At 35.2% G+C, this 24590-nt stretch overlaps 1 protein-coding gene and 1 pseudogene across 1 annotated transcript in view; both read right to left on the reverse strand.

Moving 5' to 3' along the window:
• The window catches only part of Arhgap20 (Rho GTPase activating protein 20), an 82573-nt gene extending 58367 nt beyond the window's left edge, over positions 1 to 24206 (reverse strand). Inside the window, exon 1 of the mRNA XM_005378054.2 lies at positions 24127 to 24206. Coding sequence (XP_005378111.1) covers positions 24127 to 24206 — 80 coding nt within the window. The remainder of the gene's footprint in view (positions 1 to 24126) is intronic.
• LOC102007532 lies at positions 9477 to 10088 on the reverse strand (annotated as a pseudogene).
• Positions 24207 to 24590: the final 384 nt, after the last annotated feature.

Here is a 24590-nt window from a genome sequence, read left to right on the forward strand (position 1 = left end):
GTCATATTTTGTTTGGCCCACACAGAGTTCTCAAAAACACTTGATTTTGAACACTCAGTTTACTGCACTGCCTCTCTGCCACATTTTTACTTTGTTTACTGTACCTTCCTGAGTCCTAAAAGTATTTGATTCTTGCCTGATGTTGCTTTTTTAAAAACTAGCTTAATTTGTTATTCTCTACACAAGAAATTTTCCATTTTGATCATTTTAAACAGTGTAATTCTACAGCATTTACAACTTTCACAATTTTTGCAACCATTACCAATATCTACTCCTTAAATGTTTTTCCATTTCTAAGGGAAAACGTATATATTAAGCAGTTACTCCCCATTCACCCTGACCTTGGCCCTCAACTCCTGGCAACAACTAAATTTTTCTGTTTCTATGAATTTAACTATCCTGAATATTTCATATCATAAAACATATGTCCTTTTATTCAAATATTTTCAAGGTTCATCCATGTGTGGCATGTCTCAGTGCTTCATTCCTTTTGACTGCCAACTAATATTTTACTGAATGGATGCATAGCACATTTGTTTACTCATTCATTAGCTGATGGACATTTGAGTTGTTTTCACCTTTTGGCTATAAAAACATGTGTACAGTTTTTTGTTTGAGCATCTGTTTTCAATTCTTTTGAGGATATATACAAGAGTAGAACTGCTGAATCATATGTAATTCTATGATTGACTTACTGGAAAACCACCAAAATGTTTACCATAGTGCTGTATCAGTTTACATTTCCACCAGCACTATAAGAAAATCCTACTGTTTTAACTTTTCCTTGTTCTTCTCTTCACATAAAATCACTTCTTATGTTTTCAGGATATACTAAATAAAAATAAAATATCGTTAACTCTAGGTCATCATAATTTCCCCTGTAATTTGTAATGAATTGTCAACTGACCCCTGCTTTGTTTCTTTTTTCTCCAATCTCTACTACTACTGCGTTCTAGCAAATTAATCTTCTTGATTCATGGCACCAATGATCTTTGCATATATACTGTCTAATGGGTGTCAAACCTTTTTGCCTGGTCGACAATAAGTGAAGAGGAACTGTTTTGGGTCACATATAAAATACATAATACAATGAATTGCATATAAGTAACAAAAGTTCCTTTTCTTAATATAATACTAAAACATAAAAATTTAAAAAGCCGGCAAATGGCCCACAGACCACATTTTGGCCATGCCTGGAATAGCCTAGAAAATCCTAGCATCTGTAAGAACTCTTTTGCCTATGTAAGAAATAACTGAGTCTTAGAGAATAAACTAGGCTAGAAGCAAAATGAAAAAGATACAACAATTGAAGCTATAAAGCCATAGTTAACATCAACTTATCTTGTTTATGAGATATTCATGGCAATCTTGAATATTTTGGCACTAAAACCACATTATTTGGAAATATAGTCTAAAGGAATCATGCATCACATTGATGGGAATAAAACACAAGATGGTATTGTTAGTTCTCAGTAGTAATCTCAACACAAAGCACACTCAATTACCAAAGAAAACTACACACAGTAATTATACCCTGAGGAAGTAGTACACAAAATGTATTATAATTCTACTTCCAAATCAGTTTCAATGACCAGAGTTTGAATTGTTAGATTATGAGAACAAAGTCTAGTAATGATCATAATAGAAGCATCAAAATGAATTAAAATAGGATAAGGCCTTGTTAGTACAGATGGGACAAATGGCTGAATAAACAGTGAACGAGGTCTTGAATGCAGTATATGCAACACCACAGGACCAGCAGTCAGGAAACACCGGGGACTCGGCAACTGGCTCTACCAGTGGAATCCAGGTATCTGGCCCATCCTCCAACACCACTGGACCAGGCCACCAGGGGAACACCAGTCACAGCAGGACCCAGGCTAGGACACACAAGATGGACAGGAGAGACTAGGGCGATGGTAAAGTTCAAACTATGAGCCAACGGGTGGTAAATTTGGTGAACCAGTGTTGTTCTCAGGGACAAAAGTAGCACTGCCCTCCCCTTTTTTTTTCATAATTTCATCTTACCTTGCTTTATTTTTATCTAACTTTTATTTTTAATCTTACTTTTTTCTTTTTCTCTCAATTTTTTTTTCATTTTTCTTTTTCTTATTCTAATTCCACCTCCCAAATTCAGAGACCAAGTTCAGATGACCCTTCAAATACTCCTTTCATTTTTTTCTTTCAACCCCTTCCTTTAGTTTCCCAAACCTTGACCATCCTTTGTCCTCCAGTCTTGCTTCTCCTTCCTTTCCAGTTACCTTTATGCTACACACCATCCTCCCTGAATTTCCCCACCACAGGGTAAATCCACTCTATCAGAGGGAAATATTTTGCATAGAAACTCCTAATTTATGATCAGTTCTGTTATGTAATTATAGCCTTTGCTCCTATGGTCTAATGTACAAAATCAACAGTTACCATAGTTTGTTAGTTTCTAAATTGTACCTGAGGCTATCATTATTGCTAAATGTATTTAGCTAGGATGTCATGTCTGTTGTAATCTGTTATTCTCCCTTCTGTAACAATACCAGGAAACTGCAATAATAACCTCACCATAGCCCTACACCAAAAGACTGGGGATTGAGCCAAATATATACCAACATCCCACTCTCAACTAATTGGAAAGATAGGATCTTAGGACAGACACAAACCAAGAATCTCCTACACACAGAAGACATCCATGAAGAACAGATGTTTCCTAGAGAGGCTTTGATACTAGTGATAGAGATACCACTAAAACTCAAAAGGACAATCACAGAAAAAATAAAATAAATTTTTTTTGGAAACACAAAATGACAAGACAAAGAAGCAAAATGCAATCTCAGACAACCAGCCCTCAATGGAACAAGTCCAGGAGACACCAACATAGAAGAAATTGGAAGTCACGCACCTGCAATTACTGAAGAAAGCAACTGAAGTAAAGAAATAACTCCATGAGGCTATACAGGAAATAAGATCAGAAATAATCTCTCAGGTAAAAAAAGAAATGATAACCATAATGAAAGAATTGCTCAGCATTCCTAAAGAAGACATAGATTTAAAAAAAATAGAGCATAGGAAAATGATGCAAACGCTGAATGAACAAAATAGGAAAGAATTAGAAGTATGAAACAGACTCAAAGAGATATCCAAGGAAGTAATTCCACTGAAAGCTGGCAAGACTGCTTGAACAAAACTGAAGATAGAGTTTCAGACTTTCAAGATAGGATTGCAACTAGAAATCATGAAATGAAAGATTTCTTAAAATAACAAGGAACCAGGAAATAATAATTCAACAGCTGCAAAATGATGCAAAGACGAACAATATAAGACTGCTAGGAGTCAATGAAAAAAAAAGGAGTCAACACAAATGACATAAAAAGACTGTTTGCAGAAGTAATAGCAGGAAATTTCCCAAGCATGGGAATAGAATCTGACATACAGTAAGTGAGGCATACAGAACTCCAAACAGCCATGACCAAAATAAATCTAAACCCAGACACATAATAATTAAGATCCCAGAAATTCAGTACAAAAACAGAATACTAAAAACTGTTAAAGAAAACAAAAAACAAAAAACAGATCATCTCTAAAGGAAAGTCCATTAGAATCATGGCCAACTTCTCAACACAAATGCTCAAGTCAACAAGAGCCTGGAGTAAAGTATTTCAAGTCCTGAAAGAAAACAACATTCAACCTAGATTGATATACCATACAAAACTATCTTTCAAAATTAATGGAGAAATAAAATACCTCAATGACAAAGAATGATTTAAGAAATTCATGACCACCAAATCAACTCTACAGAAATACTGAAAGATATTCTAGATAGAGAAAAATGACCACAATTCCAAGAATAACACCACAAAGACACCACCAGGCAGGGTAAGCAAATAAACAGAGGGGAAGAGCAGAGAACCAACAGCAGGAAAATAGCATAACAAAGATAAGCAAGTATGTATCAGTTATAACTATCAATGTAAATGACCTCAATTCACCAAGCAAAATAAACAGATTGAAAGAATGGATCAAAAAACAAAATCCAACAATATGCTGTATACAGGAAACACATTTAACTCAAAAAGAAACTCCTAGACTGAAAGTCAAGAACGGAAAACAATATTCCATGCAACAGGAACTCAGAAAAAAGCAGGGGTAGCTATACTGTTTGCAGACAGTGTGAACTTCATAAGTGATCAGAAGTGATAAAGAATCACTACATACTTGTTAGGAGAAAACTTCAAGAGGAAGAGATAACAAACATAAATATATATGCATCAAATATGGGAGCACCCAACTATAGAAGCCAAATATTAACACATAAAAAATCAAATAACCAATAACACAACTGTAACAGGGGACCTTAATACCCCATTGTCACAAAGAGGAAGATCAACTGGACAAAAAATCAGCAAAGAAGTAACAGAACTGAAACAAACTTGTGAACAAATGAACTTAGGAGACGTTTACAGTATTCCACCCAACAACATCAGAATACACATTCTTCTCAGCTGCAGAGGGGACGTTCTCTAAAATGGACCGTATACTAGCTCATAGAATATGCTTAAGTAAATGCAAATGAATTGAAATTATCCCATGCTTATTATCTGACCACAGTGCAATGAAATTAATAACAAAAGAAACTGAAAAACTCCATAAACATATGGAAATTAAATAACACTTTCCTGAATAACCAATGGGCCACAGATGAAATTAAAGAAGCTATTAAACAATGTCTACAATCAAACAAAAATGCAAATACAACTTACTAGAACCTGCAGAACTCAATGAAAGCAGTTCTCAAAGGGAAATTTATAGCAGTGAATTCTCACATCAGGAAAACAGAACAAGCACAAATAAATAACACAATGCTGCATGTCAAGCTTCTAGAAAAAGAAGAGCACATCAAGCCCAACAACTATTCAAGGGAGGAAATTATAAAGGTCAGGGCAGAAATTAATGCAATGGAGACTAAGGAAACAATATAAAGAATTAATGAATCAAAGAGTTGGTTCTTTGAAAGAATATATAAAATTGATAAACTGCTATCCAACCTTATCCAAAAAAAGGAAAGGGAAAACTCACATTCATGCAATGAGGAATGAAAATGAAGAAATCACTACAGATCCTGTGGAAATTCAGATCATCAATACCTACTTTGAAAATCTTTACTCTCATGGGATGGAAAACACAGAAGATATGGAGAGACTCCTAGAAATGTATGAATTACTAAAGGTGAATCAAGAAGATATAAAAATTCTGAATAAACTGAGATCAGTCACTGAAATCGAAAATATAATTAAAAAGTCACCAATAAAGAAAAGCCCATGTCCAGATGAGTCAATGCTGTATTCTACAAGAAATTTAGAGAAGATTTAATGCAAGTACTCCTCAAACTCTTTAATGAAATTGAAAGGGAAGCAATTCTCTCTAACTCATTCCTAGAGGAGAGTACTACCCTGATACCAAAACCACAGAAAGACCCAACCATAAAAGAGTCGAGGATACAGTTCAGCAGCACAGTTCCTGCCTGGCAAGTGCAAGGCCCTGAGTTTGATTTCTGATACCACAAAAAAAAAAAAAACCAAAAGAGAACTACAGGCCAATCTCCCTAATTAATATAGATGCAAAAATCCTCAATAAAATACTATCAAACAGAATTCAGCAAATCATCAAGAAGGCTATCCACCACAGCCAAGCAGGATTCATCCCAGAAATGCAAGGATGATTCAACATATGCAAATCAATAAATGTAATACACCATATCAACAGAGCCAACAACAAAAATCACATGATCATCTCAACAGATGCAGAAAAAGCTTCTGATAAAGTCCAACACTCATGCATGATAAAAACCCTACAGAAAATTGGACTAGATGGTCTTTACCTCAATCTGATAAAAGCCATCCATGACAAACCAACAGCCAACATCACAGTAAACAAACAAAAACTGAAAGCTTTCACTTTAAAATCAGACACAAGACAAGGATGTCCACTATCACCACTCCTATTCAATATAGTTCTGGAAACATTAGTCAGAGCAATTAGACAAGAGACAGAGAAATAAAGGGAAGGATAGGAAAGGAAGTAGTAAAATTATCATTATTTGCAGATGACAAGATACTCTACACAGAAGACCCCAAAAACTCCAACAAAAGGCTTCTAGATTTAATAACCAAATTCAGTAGCATATCTGCACACAAAATCAACACTCAAAAATCAATAGCATTCCTGTACACAAACAACAACTAAGAGAAAAAATAGGGAAACCACACACTTCACAAGGGCATCCAAAAAATGCAATACTTAGGAATCAATCTAACAAAAGTAGTAAAAGATCTACACAGTGAAAATTACAGTACTCTGAAGGAGATTAAAGAGGATATCGGGAAATTGAATGATATCTCTTGCTCATGCATAGGAAGAACCAACATTATGAAAATGTTCATATTCCCAAAACTGTTATATAAAATTATGTAATCCCAATCAAAATACCATCAGCATACCTCACAGATGTAGAGAAAACATTTCTAAAATTCATATGGAAACAGAAGAGACATAGAATAGCAAAGGAAATCCTCCGAGTGTAGATGGGTGCAACCACTGTGGAAATCAATGTGGAGATTCCTCAAAAACTAGGATTAGAGGTCCCATTCAACCCAGCTAGTCCTCTTCTGGGTATTTTCCCAGAAGAATTAAAAACATACCACAGCAATTTATGTGCACCCATGTTTATAGCAGCACAATCTGTAATAGCTAAATCTTGTAGACAACTCAAATGCCCATCAACTGAGGAATGGCTAAAAAAGACGTGGTATTTTTATACAATGCACTACTTACTCAGATACAAAAAAGATAAACTAGAGGATTTTATAGGTAAATGGATGCAACTAGAGACCATACTCAGAAGTGAAATAAATCCGAGTTGCATGTGTAAACATCATAACATCATATTGTCTCCCTAGTGTAAGAAGCTGAAAGGGCAAGTAAGATCCAAAATGTACAATATATGTAGTACAAGGAAAAGAAACTGCTCAAAAGAAAGAACAGCTGGGTGAGGGAACAAAGAATAGAAGGCAGGGAATACACACACACACACACACACACACACACACACACACGATAGCTAAGATAATTATACTAATTCTTATTAGTTCATTAAAAGGGATGTTTGTGCTTATACTGTTTGATCAATTTTGCACGCCTATATCTTGTAATCTGAGCAACTACTTTGAAGATAAGAATATCCAATATAACCATTGTTAATTTCCTATTATCTTGCTTTGAAAAGAAAACAACCCCCCCAAAAAAAACCACCCCAAGAAAGCAATATATGTATACAGGAGCACTTTTAAATTATCACTGAAATGCTAATCAGAACAATCAGCATATGGGATATACTGAGATCAACAATCTCACACCAATTATGATGCTAATATTTAAAGACTAAGGAAACATTTAAAGACCAAAAAATACATAATCATTAAATAAAAACTGAATAGCAGGATGGACAAGGGAGTGAAGGTCAGAGATGGATACTACTAAAGAGTTACATGAACACAGTGAGATTCATACACAAAGAAATATTATTTTCAAAGAAGGGAGTAAACTAACTTTTTCATAGCCTTGACACAAAAGTTGTTCAACAACATCTATTAGCAACTCAGTCCGTGGCATTTGACAAGATTACAAGAACAGAGAAAACAAATTCTTATGGGAACTACTTCTGAGGACTTAAAAAAATTTATGTATAAATTTAATACAATCATTTAAGACTCTTTATCAGAGAAAAAACCTAATAGAACTTCAAACAGCCCAGTGAAAATGGCAAGTCTTCAAGAAGAACATCTCTATTTAATTATGAATAGATGAATAGAAACAGATCCCAACTAAGGACTGCAGCAAACTTTTTTTTGGTATCGGGAATCAAACTCAGGACCTTGAGCTTGCCAGGCCGGTGCTGTGCCCCTGAGTTATATTCCCAACCCTGGAGCAAACTCTAAATAAACTGCGTCACTTTTATACAGCCTGTTCTTTTAAAAATTCTGTTTTCATTATCAACCAAGTAAAGTTCATTTGGTCATCTTGAATTAGAGACTAATGCTGAACATATTCCAGCTACACTACAAAATATAAATGTATAGTGATTACAAGGTGATATAATCATATATAGGTATTTGTTTAGTGATTTAACAATGAACCAAGTTACTAATATGCTTCCCAGACATTCCAATATCTTTACTGCTCTGGCTCAGGTAATAAGTACATAACCTCTACTGAAGGGAACAGAAGAGCCATACCTGATTGAAATTAATTCTGTCTGTAACTTCAGGGTATGCTGAAGTTAAACAATCATCTAATAACATTTTTTTAAATGTAGAGGCGAGGTCTTGCTGTGTTGCCTAGGCTGCTCTAAAACTTCTGGGCTCGAATGATCCTTATGCTTTACCCTCTACAGGCACACCCATTTCGCCAGGCTAACAACCTCTATTTGGAAAATTAAGAAATATCATACTGTATCTCCAAATTACAATGTCTTTAAGACAGTATACTCCTGGTAGTGACTGAAGCTGTCTACTATCTCTAGCTCATTTATGTCTATGTCAATATTTAATCAATACATACATGAGGTGATTCTATTAGTTGATTTACAGCTAAAAGAACAGTGTTGGCATTGATAGGAAACCTTACGCTCTTGTCACAGTAGTACTTATATAGTACATTTCAGGACAAGAAAGAACATAATGAATACAGTAGTCCCTCTTACCATGATTTTACTTTCCACGTTTTAAATTACCTGGTCCAAAATATTAAATGGAAAATTCCAGAAATAAATTGTTTCTAAACTTCACATTATGTGTCACTCTGAGTAGTGGATACAATCTTATGCCCTTCCACCTTGTCCTATCTAGGACGTGAATCTTTCCTTTGTCTAGCATATCTGTGCAATATATACTATCCTTGTTCAGTCTGGATTATCAGATTGACTGCAGCTTGCGTTCAAGTAACCCTTGCTACCTCACAATGCCTACAACATTCATCTCACCACAAAGGCATGATAGCACCTCACATAATCACTAGACAAAGATATATACAAAAAGCAGGTATTTGGAGAGATTGCATTTATGTAACTTTTATTATAGTATGTTGTTGTAATTATTCTATGTTATGATGGTTGTTAATCTCTTACTGTGCCTAATTCATAAACTTAACTTTATAATCACTATGTATATATAGGAATAAATACTATATGGCATTCCATACTATCCAGTTTCAGACATCCACTGGAGTCTTGGAATATATTCTCAGATAATGAGGAACTACTGTATTAACACTTTTTTTAAAAAAAAGAAAAATCACAGCAAGGGATTGATTGAAGTTTCTTAGAGGAAAAAAAACCTCATTAGAGGTTTTGAAATCAATTTATTAGTGTATTCTTATTTTTGATAATTTTTCAATACATCAGTTATTTAATAAGATTCTTAGTAAGAAATTTAGAATAATAATTTGTGAAGATAAATTTCATTTGTCAGAGCCAAAACAGACTGCATGTCGCCCGGGAGCTGAGAAATTTGATTTTTGGTAAAACTTGTGAGTCTACAGTTTTCTGATCAATGCTGCATTGCTCTGTAATCTTGTATCTCTCTCTCTCCAAGTCAAAGACCTCACCTTCCTGTTGTCTGAGTTTCTGCAGCTGCTGCTTCTTGAGGTAGGAATCAGTCAGGTGTTTGGGGGATTTTCATGTTGCTGTCACCATTCTGGTGAAGGTGGCTTGTGTGTTCTACACAGATGAACTTCACTGAGGGAAAGAGGCCCAGTCACAAAGAGCAAGCAACTGCTCAGCTGCTTCAGGAAAACCAGTCTGTCTCTGCGGTGCCCAGTGAGGATGATCAAGATGGTCCCAGGAGTGATGCTCGCTTGCAGTTTTTTCACAGGCTGACTGAAGGGCTTTTTGCATGACTTAGTAACTTTCAAGGCACATCTGCCATGTGATACCATCTGGGCATTTTGTGAAGCTTAACCACCAGAGTACCACCATTCTTGTCACTTTCAACTGGCTTTGCGGCAGTAGCAAGGAACTTCTTTTTCTTTTCAACTTTGGATTTTTAGCAACTAAGAAAGAAAACCTCAGCAATTAGCTGGTTAAAATTATTAGAAGCTTTTTGCGACACAGAACCTTGGAAGACAGTATGGTGGTTTGCAAAAGGAAGGCAGGGATGAAGGTAGTGAACAACAGCCCTACTCCAGATGCAATGCGAAGGTGGAACTTAACAGGATTTGGTGTCAGCAGCTGGGCTGATGGTAAAGAGAAGGAATTTGGCTTTTGACATAATTTGAAGTAGCTATAAGCTATTAAAATAGGGATTTTTAAAGCTACAGAAAGATACCAGTTCATCTAGGGAGTTGGTATAGATAAAGAACAAGTTTAAACACAGTCCTGGGGCCCACTTTTAGAATTTAGAAAAAGGACGAAAAATTAATGAAGGCAGAATGATCTGCTTGTCAGTAAACACAATCAAAAAGCCAGGGAAAGAAGGGAGAGACCGGGGCTTCCAGTGATAAAAGCAGGTCAGGGAACATGATCTGCCTCTGGACCAAGCATGAGATCGCCACAGCCCCAGTTAGAATAATTCTGATTGGTATTTATGAATAAATGATCCTAATTTGGTTTCATGTTAACATCAGATTTTATGTAACTGATTCTGTGAGGTCATTAACTTGTTCAAAACTATATTCAATTTCTGGAAAAAATTATTGAAAAAGATATGAAAACAAACTGAGAACATACATAAGAAATTTTAATCTAAGCAAGTTCTAATAAAATGGTCTTGGCCATTACAGAACTACCTGCAAAGCTCTACCAGTATTTTCTCACTGTAACAGATAAAAACAGTCTTAGTAGAACACAGAAGCATTTAAAAACCAAAGGAAGTGTTTTCATGTATTCGAGAAAATTCTCCACAGTGCCAAGAATGTATCTCCCCTTTGAGAATGCAAAGCATGCTTTCTTATGCTCAGCAGCAGTAAATTTTACAGAACATTAGCAGCTTTTTGTAAGTCAGAGTTGAAGTTCAGAACCAGCTGATGAAGGAAAAGAGAACATGTTATCTGACAGCCAGTCTACTTCATTTTTTAAACTAGTATTTTAAAACTGCCTTATATTTTAAAGATTGAATAACTACCAAAAGCCAGGGATGTTTTCGTTTCAATGTCTAGGACTGAACAACGTGGCTGTCTACTGAACCCAAACTGGGTATGTGTGCGTGCGCATATGTGTGTGTGCATGAGAGAGAGAGAGAGAGAAAGAAACAGAGACAGAGAATCCTTCTGAGAATTAAGCAGTTACATGACATTATTATTATGATCCCAGGTAAAGAAATACACTCATAAGTCATACACCATGACATGAAGTGCTTTCTAAATTAGTACACCTTTAATGTTGACTTGCAGTATGTTCTTAGGTCCGTCTGATAAAAGCACCCCCAAAATTCAATTGGTATCTGAGATTGCTGGATAGTTTGATATTAAAATCCACTTATTCTAAATAGACTCTAAGCAGCAATACATTAAAAAGATAATTTAGATTTAGATCAGGCTGCCTTAACATATCTCAAATGTTTCAGAAAAGCTTTGCTGGCAAATCTAATTTTGACATTCATCCTTTAAACATTACAATTCAACACACTTTCCATTTTCAAACAAAACAAAATCCAAGCACTAAAAAAGTTTTAAGTAGGATATAAGTAAACTATACTGTCAACACATTTTATGCTAAGAGATTTTAAAACAGTAAAGGGAAAGAATTTATATTTACTGCTGCATAAGAAATCATCTAGTTTTCAATCAGTAATCCTTTTCACCTTGTGCTGTCACTACTGGTGCAAATGTCTAACTGGAATATGATATAATAATACAGCATACTTAAAAGGCTTCAAATGTTAAGTAACTCTTTTTCCCCAGGACAACCTTACCATCTTTCATTTTGTTTCACTGCCACCCACACAGGAAACAAATAAAACAAAACAAAAATCCACCTCAAAATTGACCAGGCAAATGTTGACTGCCATCAATCTGTATTGAAAAACAGTAATTAGATGTAAAAGTGATATATTGTTAAAAAATAAAGGTTAGGAATCAGCACGTTTCCTTCCAGACAACTATGTGGTAAAAGTGGGAACGGGAGGGCTGGGTAGGGAGGAAGACAAGAAATCAAAAACAGTTTCAGAAAGGAACCAGCAAAAATCTGAATCTGAGAATTATGTTTCAGACAAAAGAGAAAGATGGCAGCATTAAAATATCAAGTGATTTGCTGGAGGTCATAGTATTGCATACTGCAAAGTCACACCCGGAACAGTGCTTTCCTAAGCCCCAAAGCAAGTAGTCTTTGAGTCAGGCATAAACTTCTCAACAAAAGTAGTAGCTCTGACAGTATGTTCATCTAATTCACTTACAGTAAATGGTCTTTGTCTATTTTTCCATTTCTCTGGTTGGAATAGGTCATAATATTTTTAAAGAGTATTTACTAAAAGGACACTAAGGAGAGAAAAAAATTCCGTAGTTTAGTTTTAATATATTACTTGCTCTTTTTAGCCAGTAATACAGAACCCTACACGAAACATTATCATTAAAGAATTCTCTTATCCCTGATATATCACTGCTATCTGACTTTTACCAGGAGTTATAATTACTTGACTGCATATATAAGCTACTTATGTGCTACTCAGCGGTCAGTTATGTAGTTTACCTTCTGTCCTCTACTTTGCGTCTTGGTGCCGTTTCCCTACCTGGGTGGACAGCCCATGGTGGACATTTTAACTACACTCACTTGTAGCACAGTGGGATCCATGTCTTTTCTTCTGATTCTCTGTTCCCAGAATTGTGACTAGTCAGACCAAAATATATGCAAAAGGAATACCTAAACAAAAGCACCCTTAGTTTCTGTTCTATCTGCAAAAGTAAGGGAAAAGTGACTTAATTTATTTCAATCATTCAGACCAAAGTCAAACCTCAGTTACTTTGATTTGAAATTGTGGTTATCCTAGCTTTTTTTTTTTTTTTGGCAGTACTGGGGACTGAACCAAGGGCCTTCACAGTAACTACATCCCTTTACAATGAACCATAGCCTCTTTTTTATTTTGACACTGGGTCTTGCTAAATCGCTCAGTTGTCCAGACTAGGCTCACCTCTGCAATCCTCTTGCCTCAGCCTCACAGAGTGCTGGTATTACAAGCTAACATGTGCCCCACAGCTGGCTTAACATTTTTCAGTTGCAGTTGGAGTTGCAGGCAGGGTAAGAGAGAGTACTCTCTTCTGGTGATGACACCACAGTTCCAGTAAGCCAGTATAACACAGGGCAAAGAATGTAACTTTCTTGGTGGAGGCACACCTACATCTACCTTTGTGCTGTATCTTTAAACCCATGCCACTCTATTCTGGAATTCTAAATAAAATTAAAAGAGGAAAGAAAGAGAATTCTGGAAAGAAGTTTGAGCAAAGGCAAGTTAGTCCATAGTAGTGGGACTTTTCTCAAATAATCCAAGTATTTCGAAAAGTGAGAAAATCCTAAAAGTTGTTAGAAATAACTTACGCCAGCTGTTTCTCCTGTTCAAGACAACAGTCTCAGAATCACCCCAGTCAAAGACTTGGGCTATGTACACTATACAAAGCATGAAATAAGATGCCCAACTTGGTGTTAGGATTCTAAAATTTTCATGCAAGGACAGTTATTTCAGTTTTCCTTTCCATAAAGTGCAATCTGGCATATACATGTACTCAACAAATGTCTCCTGAGCTAAAATCCAGAATGAATTGAAGAAAATCATGAAATATTAAAGTACTTACCCACTGGACATCAGTCATGGGGACCATATTAAAAGCATTACTTAAAAGTCTTCATCATTCTCAAAAATGTTTCTTCTCATGTCATGTTTAAATTATCAAGAGCTTCACAATGATCACACACTCAGGTTAAACACTAAGTGTCTTAATTCTATTTTACTGAGTTTTAAAAATAAAGCAATACTTACAAATAACCGGTAATACACGTTAAAGTGTGAAACCAACATGCTCAAAACTATACAAAATAAAAACTGACACCTCCATTAAAAGGCAAACCACATTTTGAGCCATTTTTCACATAGCTAAAATGACCTCACTCATTTAACCAAGTAGAAAGCACGCACTGCATCTGTGGTGGTGAAGCTAAGCAAACGCACATATGGTTTGATTTATTTCCAGACTGAAAACTTCAGTGCTGTAACAGTTTCTCTGAGCACTCAGAACAAGTGCAGAAGTAACAGTCCCTGTTAAAGGGACCTTGCTACCAAATTTTATTATTTCCAATAAAATTATAATGTACATAAACTTCAGAGGCTTCTGAATCTAGGGGTTGAGGGATTTGAAAATAAATCTTTAAGTAAAACACAATTAAGTTTGAGTGGGAGTTTCATTCTCATTTTTCAGAATTCAACTGGTTATCTGCAGAGAGAATTAGTATTCCACAAAAAAAGAGTCATATTACCTTCACGTGAGTTGCCCAGACCTACTTTTCTCCCTCTCTTCCCCCTCCTTCCCCTATCTCCCTTCCTCCCTACCTCCCCAGGAAATTATGTAGAGTTTTATAAAGGAGAAGAAAACAAAATGGAGTGGCAAGCAAGCTTCCTACTAGTCTAGAACCAGAGCCTAATGTGTCTAAAATAACAGCAGACCAGATGAGGGTCCCTGCCTTCATGGAATGTACAATCTATTGATTAGCATTTGTGAAGTAATTAGAGGACAGAATATTTTAAACTACATGGTACTAACTACAACCACAGTGAGAAGAGTTATTGTGTTATAACAAAGGAGTGCTTGACCAAAATTAAGTGAAATAAAGATTATTTCTAGTTCACCAACTGAAATATGGTGTAGGGGCAACAGGAGTAATGAATTATAGTTGGATTAATTGAGTTTTGGGTCGAACACTGATGTAAGCTCCAGTTTTTGTCTGTCGTATTCATTGCTTCTCAAGATTGGCAATAAGACCAAGAAAGAGAGAAAATAAGTCCTAACCTATGAATGAGACTTCCTAAGGGTATATGAACATTTTACTTCCCCTAGTACCTAGTATTGTCCTAACAGTCTGCCAAGGGAGGTAAACAAGCGTCTCAGATCAGGAAGGCCTTCCCTAACTATCCCAATTATTCTCTTAATTACTATTCTACTACATCTTTCTAATATTCCTCATTTGTGCATTTTGTTATCACCCATTAGACTCTAAACTCCACAAAAGCAGGAACCTTACAACTGATACTGAAATCATCTGTAAAAGTGCCTGACACATAGATGTCATTACAATATTTGTTAAACTGGCAATGGTCAGGAGTAGTTTTAGGGGACAATGAGACAGGCGAACTGTGTATTCCTTCTAGAATCCAGATTTTGTGAAAGCATATTATACAATACAGGTTTAACATCACAAATCCAAGAATCTGAAATCAAAATGCCCCCAAATCTGAAAGCTTCTGAGTACCATCATGATGCCACAAATGGAAAATTTCACACCTGATTCATACAAAAGGTAGCAGTCAAAACACAAGAGCATTAAGTATCTTTAGGCTTTGTATATAAGGTGCATATGAAACATAAATGAATTGTGTTTACCATCCCATGTCCAAGATAATTTATTATGAATATGTACATATTTCAAAACTGAAAAGACTCTGAAATCCCAAAATATTTCCAGTCCAAAGCATTTCAGACAAAAGATATTCGGCTTCTATTAGGAAAAAGGAATATGAGTGAAGCACTAGAAGGAGTAATTTATCTCCCTATCCTTCAGAGCTTTTACTCTGCAAGTATACTACTAAAAACTGATGGAGATCCTTTCTTCCTCTTAGGGAAACATCTGGCAAGAATAGTTTCCTACACCAATCACACAGTGAGAAATGCAGCCCTGTGCCCTGTGCCTAGGGAGTGCCATCTAGCCTGCGTTGGTGGGATGCTGCCATTAAGGTAATATCCCCACATCTACACTTGGACCAGCATGCTAAACAGCAGTTGTGAGGACTGTAATGATAACCAGGATTCCCAAAGGAATATGAATGGCAAGCAACAAAGAGATTAAAGTTCCAGCCATCCTTCCTCACCTGGATATTCTCCCTAGACTATCATGGTAGTCCACACTTAGGGCCTTCATGAAATGCATTAAAACTTAAGTTTCTTTTTACTTGCTTCTTACTTGTGTGTAACCTATCTCTCTTCAGAGGGGTTATCACTAGAATTCCACTCACTTGGTTGTTTTACAACGTCAGTTCACTAATGAGTCCAAGAAAATTTTGAAGATTAATTGAGAATGAGGGTCTCTTGGGGATTTATTTTATTAAGGAAAGCAACAGTTAATAGCTATTTAATGTTTCAGTCCTTGCTCCTATAAGATATAACTTATTATTTCAATTATGTCTAATACAGTGCTTAGGTTCTGAGATTCTGAAACCATCACAGAGCAGAAATAGAAATTTAGGCTGGAGTTATCAGGAAAAGAGAACAGGAAACCTGGCTATAACATAGTTCCTGACCACCGAGACAAATACTGACAGGTATGATTGTTACACGTGTAGTGAGAGAGACAGAACTTAAATGAAAACCATCATGGGAATTCAATGTGAGTAGTGGAGTGAATTTGGGAGGGGAAGATAGAAAGGTCTGGCCAGAAAAAGTACTACTAAGTGTAAACTGAACTGAGCCTAGGAGTAATAACCTAAGTACAGAAGTAGAAGGGAATATATTAACACAAGAGAGGCAAACAGATCTTCAATATGCCTAAGGCTGATGAAAACTAAGGGCATAAATTTAGGAGTCAGACAGACCGCGGTTTGCAACCTGGTTCTAAGCCTCTGACTTCATATGGTTGGATCCATTAACCAGTCTGTCAAACGTAAGTATTACTATCTGCCTCTTAGTGTTCTTAAAATATTATAATTCCTGTATCTTTATTATAACAAAAAATAGAATGTATATTTAAAAGTAGCTGCAGAGAGGCTCCTCCTACTGGGAAATAGCAAGTAACAATTTATGCCTGGCAAAGAGGAAGAACTACCCATTTCACCTCTTTCACTGCCTCTTAGTGGGAGGGAAGCAGACCTAAAAAAAAAAAAGTAAAGGATAAAAATCGTTCTTATTTACAGGGCAGAATTAAACCTGAGTTCACATGATACAAATATAGTGAATCATAGATATACTGTCTAGCAAGACTTCATTTCTCTACCAAGAACTAAAATTTAATCCATATCTACAACATCTAAGACTGTAGGCTGTGTTGTTTATTGGTTTTATCTTAGGTTAACAGAACCTACAGTAATTCTCTAGATACTTAGTAAACCCAGAGTCCTGGAAATATCCTCCTAATGTTGGTAAGGAATTAACTACACATCTCATTCTCTGGTTTTACTCATCTGCCTATATTTTAATCACCCTAAAAGGAAGGCTTCCCTTAAGAGAATGACCTAGGACAGTGCCAAATTTTAGTCTGTATCAGAACCACATAAAGTTTAAACATAAACTATATGAAATAATAAATATTTGCTGTTTTCAGTTGTTAAGCGTGGGATAATTTGTTACAGAAAAGTAGAAAACTAATATATTGACTATTCTGTAGATAAAACTAGATTTTAGGACTAGTCTTTTAAAAAGGTAGTGAAAAGCTGTATGGACAATTCAATTCTACACTGTAAGAGAATAAAGAAACAACAACCACATGCAACTGTGAATTTAAATGCAACTTGATTTAAATCCTGGTTTAAAAAAATTATAGCTACTAAAAAATAAGAACTGTTAGTTCAAACAGAAACATGTATTAGATAGTAAGGAAATTATGTCAGTTTTCTTAGCTGTGACAATGGTTTCTGTTTTATGGAAGAAGGCTATGCAGTCTTAGGAGTTTTGCTGAACTATTTTGGAGTAAGAACTCTATGTGCACTTTAATTTCAAATTACTCAGGAAAGTGAGAAAATCTAGGTGAGCACAGATGAAATAAGTATGGCAAATGTCAATAATTATATATAAATTTTAGATAGGGAATATGAGTGTTTATTGTATCATTCCATAAATTTTTTTGTATTTAAAATTTTTCCTAATTAAAATGTTAGAAAAACAATTGAATACCATCCTCAAACTAGAGCTATCTCTAATTGTCATTAGAACAAAGGAATTCTAGTCCAGGGGAAACTTAGTACAGATTTCTACAGTATAGAGTTTTGATATTCAGTTCAGAAGTTTGTACAGTTCCAGACAAATATATCAGAAGACTACTCATGAATCAGTAGTTCTACTTTAAAGTTATTCTGTCTGTCCAATGTTGGACTGGAACTGAGGCTAAGACTAGTAATAGTTGTATTCTCTTCCAGAAAATTGAAGAGAGTATTTATCAACTTATTCACAGGGGTTTAACATCACCTTAATATCAGAACCAAAGGTATTATGGGTACAGAAAACTACAAATAAACTTCTTTTATGAATCCCGTCACAAATACTTACTTTAAAGATAATTTTCAGCAAACTGAATTCAACAATGTATGAGTGTGGAGTTGCTTTAACATCTAAAAAAATATATAATTTGCATAGTACTAATTAAAAGCATATGGTCAAATTCCATAGACAGTGATGGTGAAAAAAAACTTGAAAAAATTCAGTATTTATTTATGATAAAAAGTCATAAATCCTCTTTTTTCCTAGTATTGGGAATAAAACAAAGATGTCTAACTTTGCTGAAGATTAAGGCAAGAAAAAGAAATAAAGGCTATCTACATTGTAAGGAAGAAATAAAATTAGAGAGTCTAATGGCACCTATAAAAACAATTTACTAAAATGAATAAATGAATAGAGCAAAATTTCAGGATAAGACCAAGATAGAAAAACCAAGTGTATTCCTATATACATGCAACAAACACTTGACAAGTGAAATAAAAATATTTACAATACTTAGGGGTGAACGGGAAAAAAGATGTAAAATACCAACACACCGCAAATAACAAAGGGCTGCTGATAAATATGAAAGAAGACCTAGATAATAGAGAGCTATATCTTACTCACATTATGAGATACTCAATATCATGTTGATATAAATTCCACCACAATGATCTACACTCAGTGTGATCCCAATCAAAATCCTACTAATTTGCAGAAGTAACACACAATACATATTCTAATTATAATTAAATAATAACTGAAAGACATTGGGAAAGTGGCCAAATACATGGAAATTAAACAACAAAAACCAACAATCTATACATATAAGAAATCAGTGAGAAGTCAGAAAACATTTTGAAGTGAAGGTAAACAAAAGCCTAACATCCAAATTTGTTGAATTTAGCTAAAACAGTGTTTAGGAAAAGTTTCATGTTAAAAAACATGAGCAATCTAAAGTCAATAATCTAAGTTTTCATTTTAGGAACCTAGGAAAAGAAATAAAATTCAAATTTGCAAATTGAAAGAAATAGTAAAGTCAGCAAAAACGATTAAAATAGAGATTTCTGTTCCCAGCTATGCTAAATAACTTAAACTACGAAAAATAGGAAAAACTATTTGAAGCAAGCATTTTCAAACAATGGACGACTAAGAGGAACATGGAATAGTGACGCCTAGAAGAAGGGAAATAAGGAATGCTGCCTACAGAGATTTCACTCTACACTACAGAGGAGGAAGCCAAACTGAGCCCAACCTTAAGAGGACAGCTGTGAATTCAGAGAACACAGATAGCATTCACAAGGCAGAGTGTCAGAAGCAAAATGTATTTCAGGCCAGACCTGGAAATATAATTACCTAGCAAAAATGAATTTATACTACATACTAGCTTGCTTCTACATTCTGCACCTTTTTCACCTTTCTTACTTCCCAATAGCTATGGTCCTCAAAGAGTCTCTCTTCAAGGGTAACATGTACTTCTATTTCTGCTTTTATTACTGCTATCACTGGCAATATTAAATAACCTACATATGCACACATATATATACACACATGGATATACACACATGCATATATGTGTGTAAGTAGCACTGATTATGTGCTGCAAACTAAGAATTCTACATATATAAAACTCATTTAGTCCTCCTTGAAATCCTATGAGCTGGTGGTGTTATTACCCTTGGCTAAAAACCCTTAGCCAAGATCATGGAGCTAGTAAGAGATGCACAAGGATTGAGACCTAGCACATTGGTTCCAGAGTCCCTTTGTTTCTAGAATGCAAAGATCATTCCATCAGGACCAGAAACCTGATTCTACTTCTATGTCAGACACTAATTAATCAACTATATGATCTAGGGGAAATCTTTGATTCAATTTCCACTATAAGATAAGCCAGCCTCAATGATCTAGTTTGAGTTACATAATGCTGGATGACAAAGTAGATGCCTTTTATTAACAGACTTGACATTAGTAGATGGGGTGGGGGGCTTTGAAGATTGAAAAGGAAGTATACCTAAGGGAAAGGAGGAAGGTAATTAGTAAAAAATACATTAATCTTCTAAACATCTTCTCATTTTATATTCGATGATGCAAACATTACGATCCCTATTTTAAAGAGGACAACACTGGGACTCAGAAATCAAGTTACATGTCCAACATCACACAGATAATCAGGATGGAAAGCAAACATCTGACTGCAACCAAACCCAAGCATTTACTGCTATACCAGAACGCTTCTCTGGGGTCACCTTCCTCTCTTCTCAGCAGCAGTAGGTAGAGATTTAAAAGTACTTACCACAAAATCTTACGAAAGGCACAAACACATTATTTTACAGATGAAGATGGAGACAAGTGAGCACCAATTTTAAAATGCTAATATATTGTTATCTAAAATAAAAGTGGATATATTTTTGTCCAAGTTCTACAAGGTGGCTGAGTACCGTGTCAGAACTACGAATTTCTGGAGGTAAAGTCTGTATGACCTGAATTCATTCCTAAATAAACAATGAAGAAATACCATAAAAATGCCAATATATGTGATACTTCTGGACTATAAATATATTCTCAAGGCAGTGTGCCACATAAAATTACTTCCTAACAGTAACTCCAAATCATTTTGCTAAAAGGAATCTCCAGTTTTCCTGAGCAAGGACTTCACAAACAAACCAGCCAGCAAGGAAGTCTCATATACTGGCTACTTAAAGGAGGGCAGGACAGTCAGAAACTATTGTGGTAACTTACTAAAGTCCTCCTTTGGTTAGAAAATAGAGCCACTTGTTCATTCACAAATTCATCCAATAAATAATAATTGAGTACCAAGTAGGTATGGGCATTATTTTACGAATCAACTTGTGCAAGGACAATAAAAGGGGATGGGATGTAAGTGGTATGATTAAAAGATATATAGGGCGCTATAAGAGCATGAATGGTATTTATGAAGGTTAGAGGACTTCCTAAGGGAAGTAATATTTGAAGGAAGATTAGCAAGTGTGGTGTGTTTAGTAGGAGTCTTTTTATTTATTGAATTCAGCAATCATAATTATACACTTACAGAATTAGGACTTTAACAAGTAATACAGTTCAATGATCTTACTTTTTAAAAAACTGAGCCCTTTAATGTATATGTCCTCCTTAACAAGACGGTGACTGTGACACAAAGTGAGGTCATACTTAAAGAACTCAACACTATTGTGTTGAATAAAAGCAGCTGAGTGCAGCCATGCTGTGACCATTCAGCTTAAAAACCTCTAATCTTTGTAGTGTGGAAGATGTCTGTCATCTGATAGAGTAGGTAATATGATGAATGCCTAGAGACCACCTCTAGCTGATTTTAATGCTATCTATATAATGTTAAAATCTGTCACTGCCTGTCCCTTGTACTTTGTGCGTCCCACAAAGAACACCGAAGACAAAAGCTGCTTAACACATAAACACAGTGAACTCATCAGTTCATCTAAGTCTTTTCTCTTCCTCAAACCCAGCTTGCTCGTTAAATTTTAGTAACATTGAGATGTAGGAGCTGTTATATAAAATGATTCTTTTAAATCACCTGCAGATATTAGCTGAATTTTGGATGAAAGCTTTATCATCTCGAAGTTACTAGCCACTGAGTACCAAGTTAACTATGGTCAACAGTGGAAACAGTCTACCACAAAGCCAAAATCAAGAAATATGAAATGCCAAAGTGTATAAGACACTGTTTCTTTGCTGCTGCATCCAAATAGCATATGAATCTTTTGCAGGTGAGTTTCCATGTTTCACGTCAGGTGACGATAAGGATTCTTGGAATAGTCAGAATTTTGCTTTGTAAAGTTCTACCTGAAATGTATGTGCTATCACCTTGGACTTCTGAGATTTTTTTCCCCCACTTCTGGTATATAACTAGAAAACAAAAATCTAATCACAAAATTTGCATTATTTTTGACAACTCTGAAGACAGAAGTACATCACTTAATGAAATAATTCACTATAGGATTTCTTTAAAATAACATGTTCATTAATAATAACAACTAATTCATGTTAACTTTTCAGGAACATGTATTACATAAAGGTAGACAAAACTCAGAATTTTGAATATTTATTTTAACAGGATTTGACCTCTAACTTTTAAAAGTTTATTATTTATTAAAATGTACGAAGTACTTTGTATTTACATACAAAATAGCTCGCTTATAGGTATAGATAATTATGTACAGGTTTTTTCCCGTTCACAAATGTCACACATGACATATTCAAAAGCGATGTTCTAACTACACAACTCTTTGGTGTATAGGATGCTCTGTGCCTTATACAGTGCTTAGCACTTCTGGCCACTTTCCACTAAATCACTGACAAAAACTCAATGCTTCACACAATCCCAAAGTCCCCTATACAGATTCCTCCCACCTCACTGCTAACAACTGCTCTATAATGACCTAAATATCTTGGTAAGCTACAGTACCTACGTCAGTGATGGCAAACTTTTTAGAGCTTTCAGTACTAACTGCCCGCTACAGTACACGTGTCACAGGTTTGCCACCACTGACCTACCTGCATGCTATTACAGGTGCTTGCCTTGGTGGGGCGGGGAGACTACTGATCCCTGAGCTAAGGCTGAAGTTTCTTTGATATAAGGACTACCTTCAACTGCAAACCCCAGTATACTTCGAAACTAGAATCCCCTAGTAAGAAACTTCATCTAACATTGTATCTGTTTAAAAAAAAAAGCAGACAATAAAGTTATCTTTACACACACAGTAGAGAATTCAAGACAGGTGTACTGATAATTCTGCCTCCTCTCTTTATCGACCTCCCCTAAAATATACTCCCCTGCATTTTCTAGGTAATCAAGGTCAGACTGAAGAGATAACCATTCTCTTTTATACACACAACTGCAAAGATACACTGAAGCAACTGATCCAGAACTCATTTACATATGACATTTAAATGTATTACTGCACTTTTATTTGGTAGAATACCTCCCTAATTAAGTTTGATTAGGCATCAATTAAAAGTAGTTTACATTGCCTACTCAAACCAATGACTAAAGTGTATGTCTTTTGGGTACTTTCTGGGAAAGAATACTGAATCTGAGAAATGGAAAGACACTGACCTGAATATTTTGATCAGTTTCACTTACTGGAATTAGGATATATAGTTTATTTTTGGCACCAAAAAACTTCCATTTTTCCAACAGATTTTATGTTAAATTAGTACATACTCATTCAATTTCTACACATTATGTAGCCTGTTTTTTCACTTTAGTTTTTACTAGTTAGCCAATAATACCTAAAAGAAATCAACATTTCATTTTTAAAATAATTTTGATATGACTATCTTTGTATCTAAAACTAGTACAAAAATTTACCTCATTCACACACAGAAATCACCTCATGATAAAGAACAGCAAATTTCTGGATTACAAATTTTTCAGTATTGTGACTTAGCTGTTTCTACAAATTTTTGACAAAATGTGGAACCTGCATGTTTGTATACTATGTGATATTCACTTCTCAATCAGTTTTAAAGCAACCAGGCATTCAACACCACTCCAAAAGGTTCTATGATTAGAGCATAAGTCATATTTTCTATTATATTAAGCAGAGAATTCTGGTACTGATAAATGAACAACCCCATACATTAAAAAAAGACATGATCTGAAAAAATTTCCATGTCATATAAAAGTTCTGACACATACCGAATATATACTCCAGGCTCTCCACTTACCTAGTACTAGGCTGTTTTTGGAGGGCTTTATCCAGGATAAGAGACGGAGCACTCCTCCTTCTTTCTGCTAGTGTTTTCATCTTCTATTGAGAAAAAAAATCAAAATGAAGACCAGATGGCTTGTAAGAGAAGCAAATGTTGATTTTTTCAATCCAATTCAACAAGTGTTGCATTTTATCAAGGAGACTATAATTTCATTACGGCTGTAACACTATAATATATAAAACAGGATAGTAAATGTTAAAAGAGGTATAGCTAGTATTCTTTATGATCACACAATAAAGAGATTAAAGGTTGACTGTAGAACCTAGGAAGAGCACCATCATAACCATTACTACTGCTTACAATATGTCAGGCTCTATGCTGACAGCTGGACATGAATTATCTCCCTCATGTCCATGAAATACCATCAGTGTAGGCACAGTAGTACTATCTTTATTCCACAGGCAAGACAGTTTCAAAGA

Source organism: Chinchilla lanigera, unplaced genomic scaffold, assembly GCF_000276665.1.
Source record: "Chinchilla lanigera isolate Chin_1 unplaced genomic scaffold, ChiLan1.0 scaffold00011, whole genome shotgun sequence".
Taxonomy (NCBI): domain Eukaryota; kingdom Metazoa; phylum Chordata; class Mammalia; order Rodentia; family Chinchillidae; genus Chinchilla; species Chinchilla lanigera.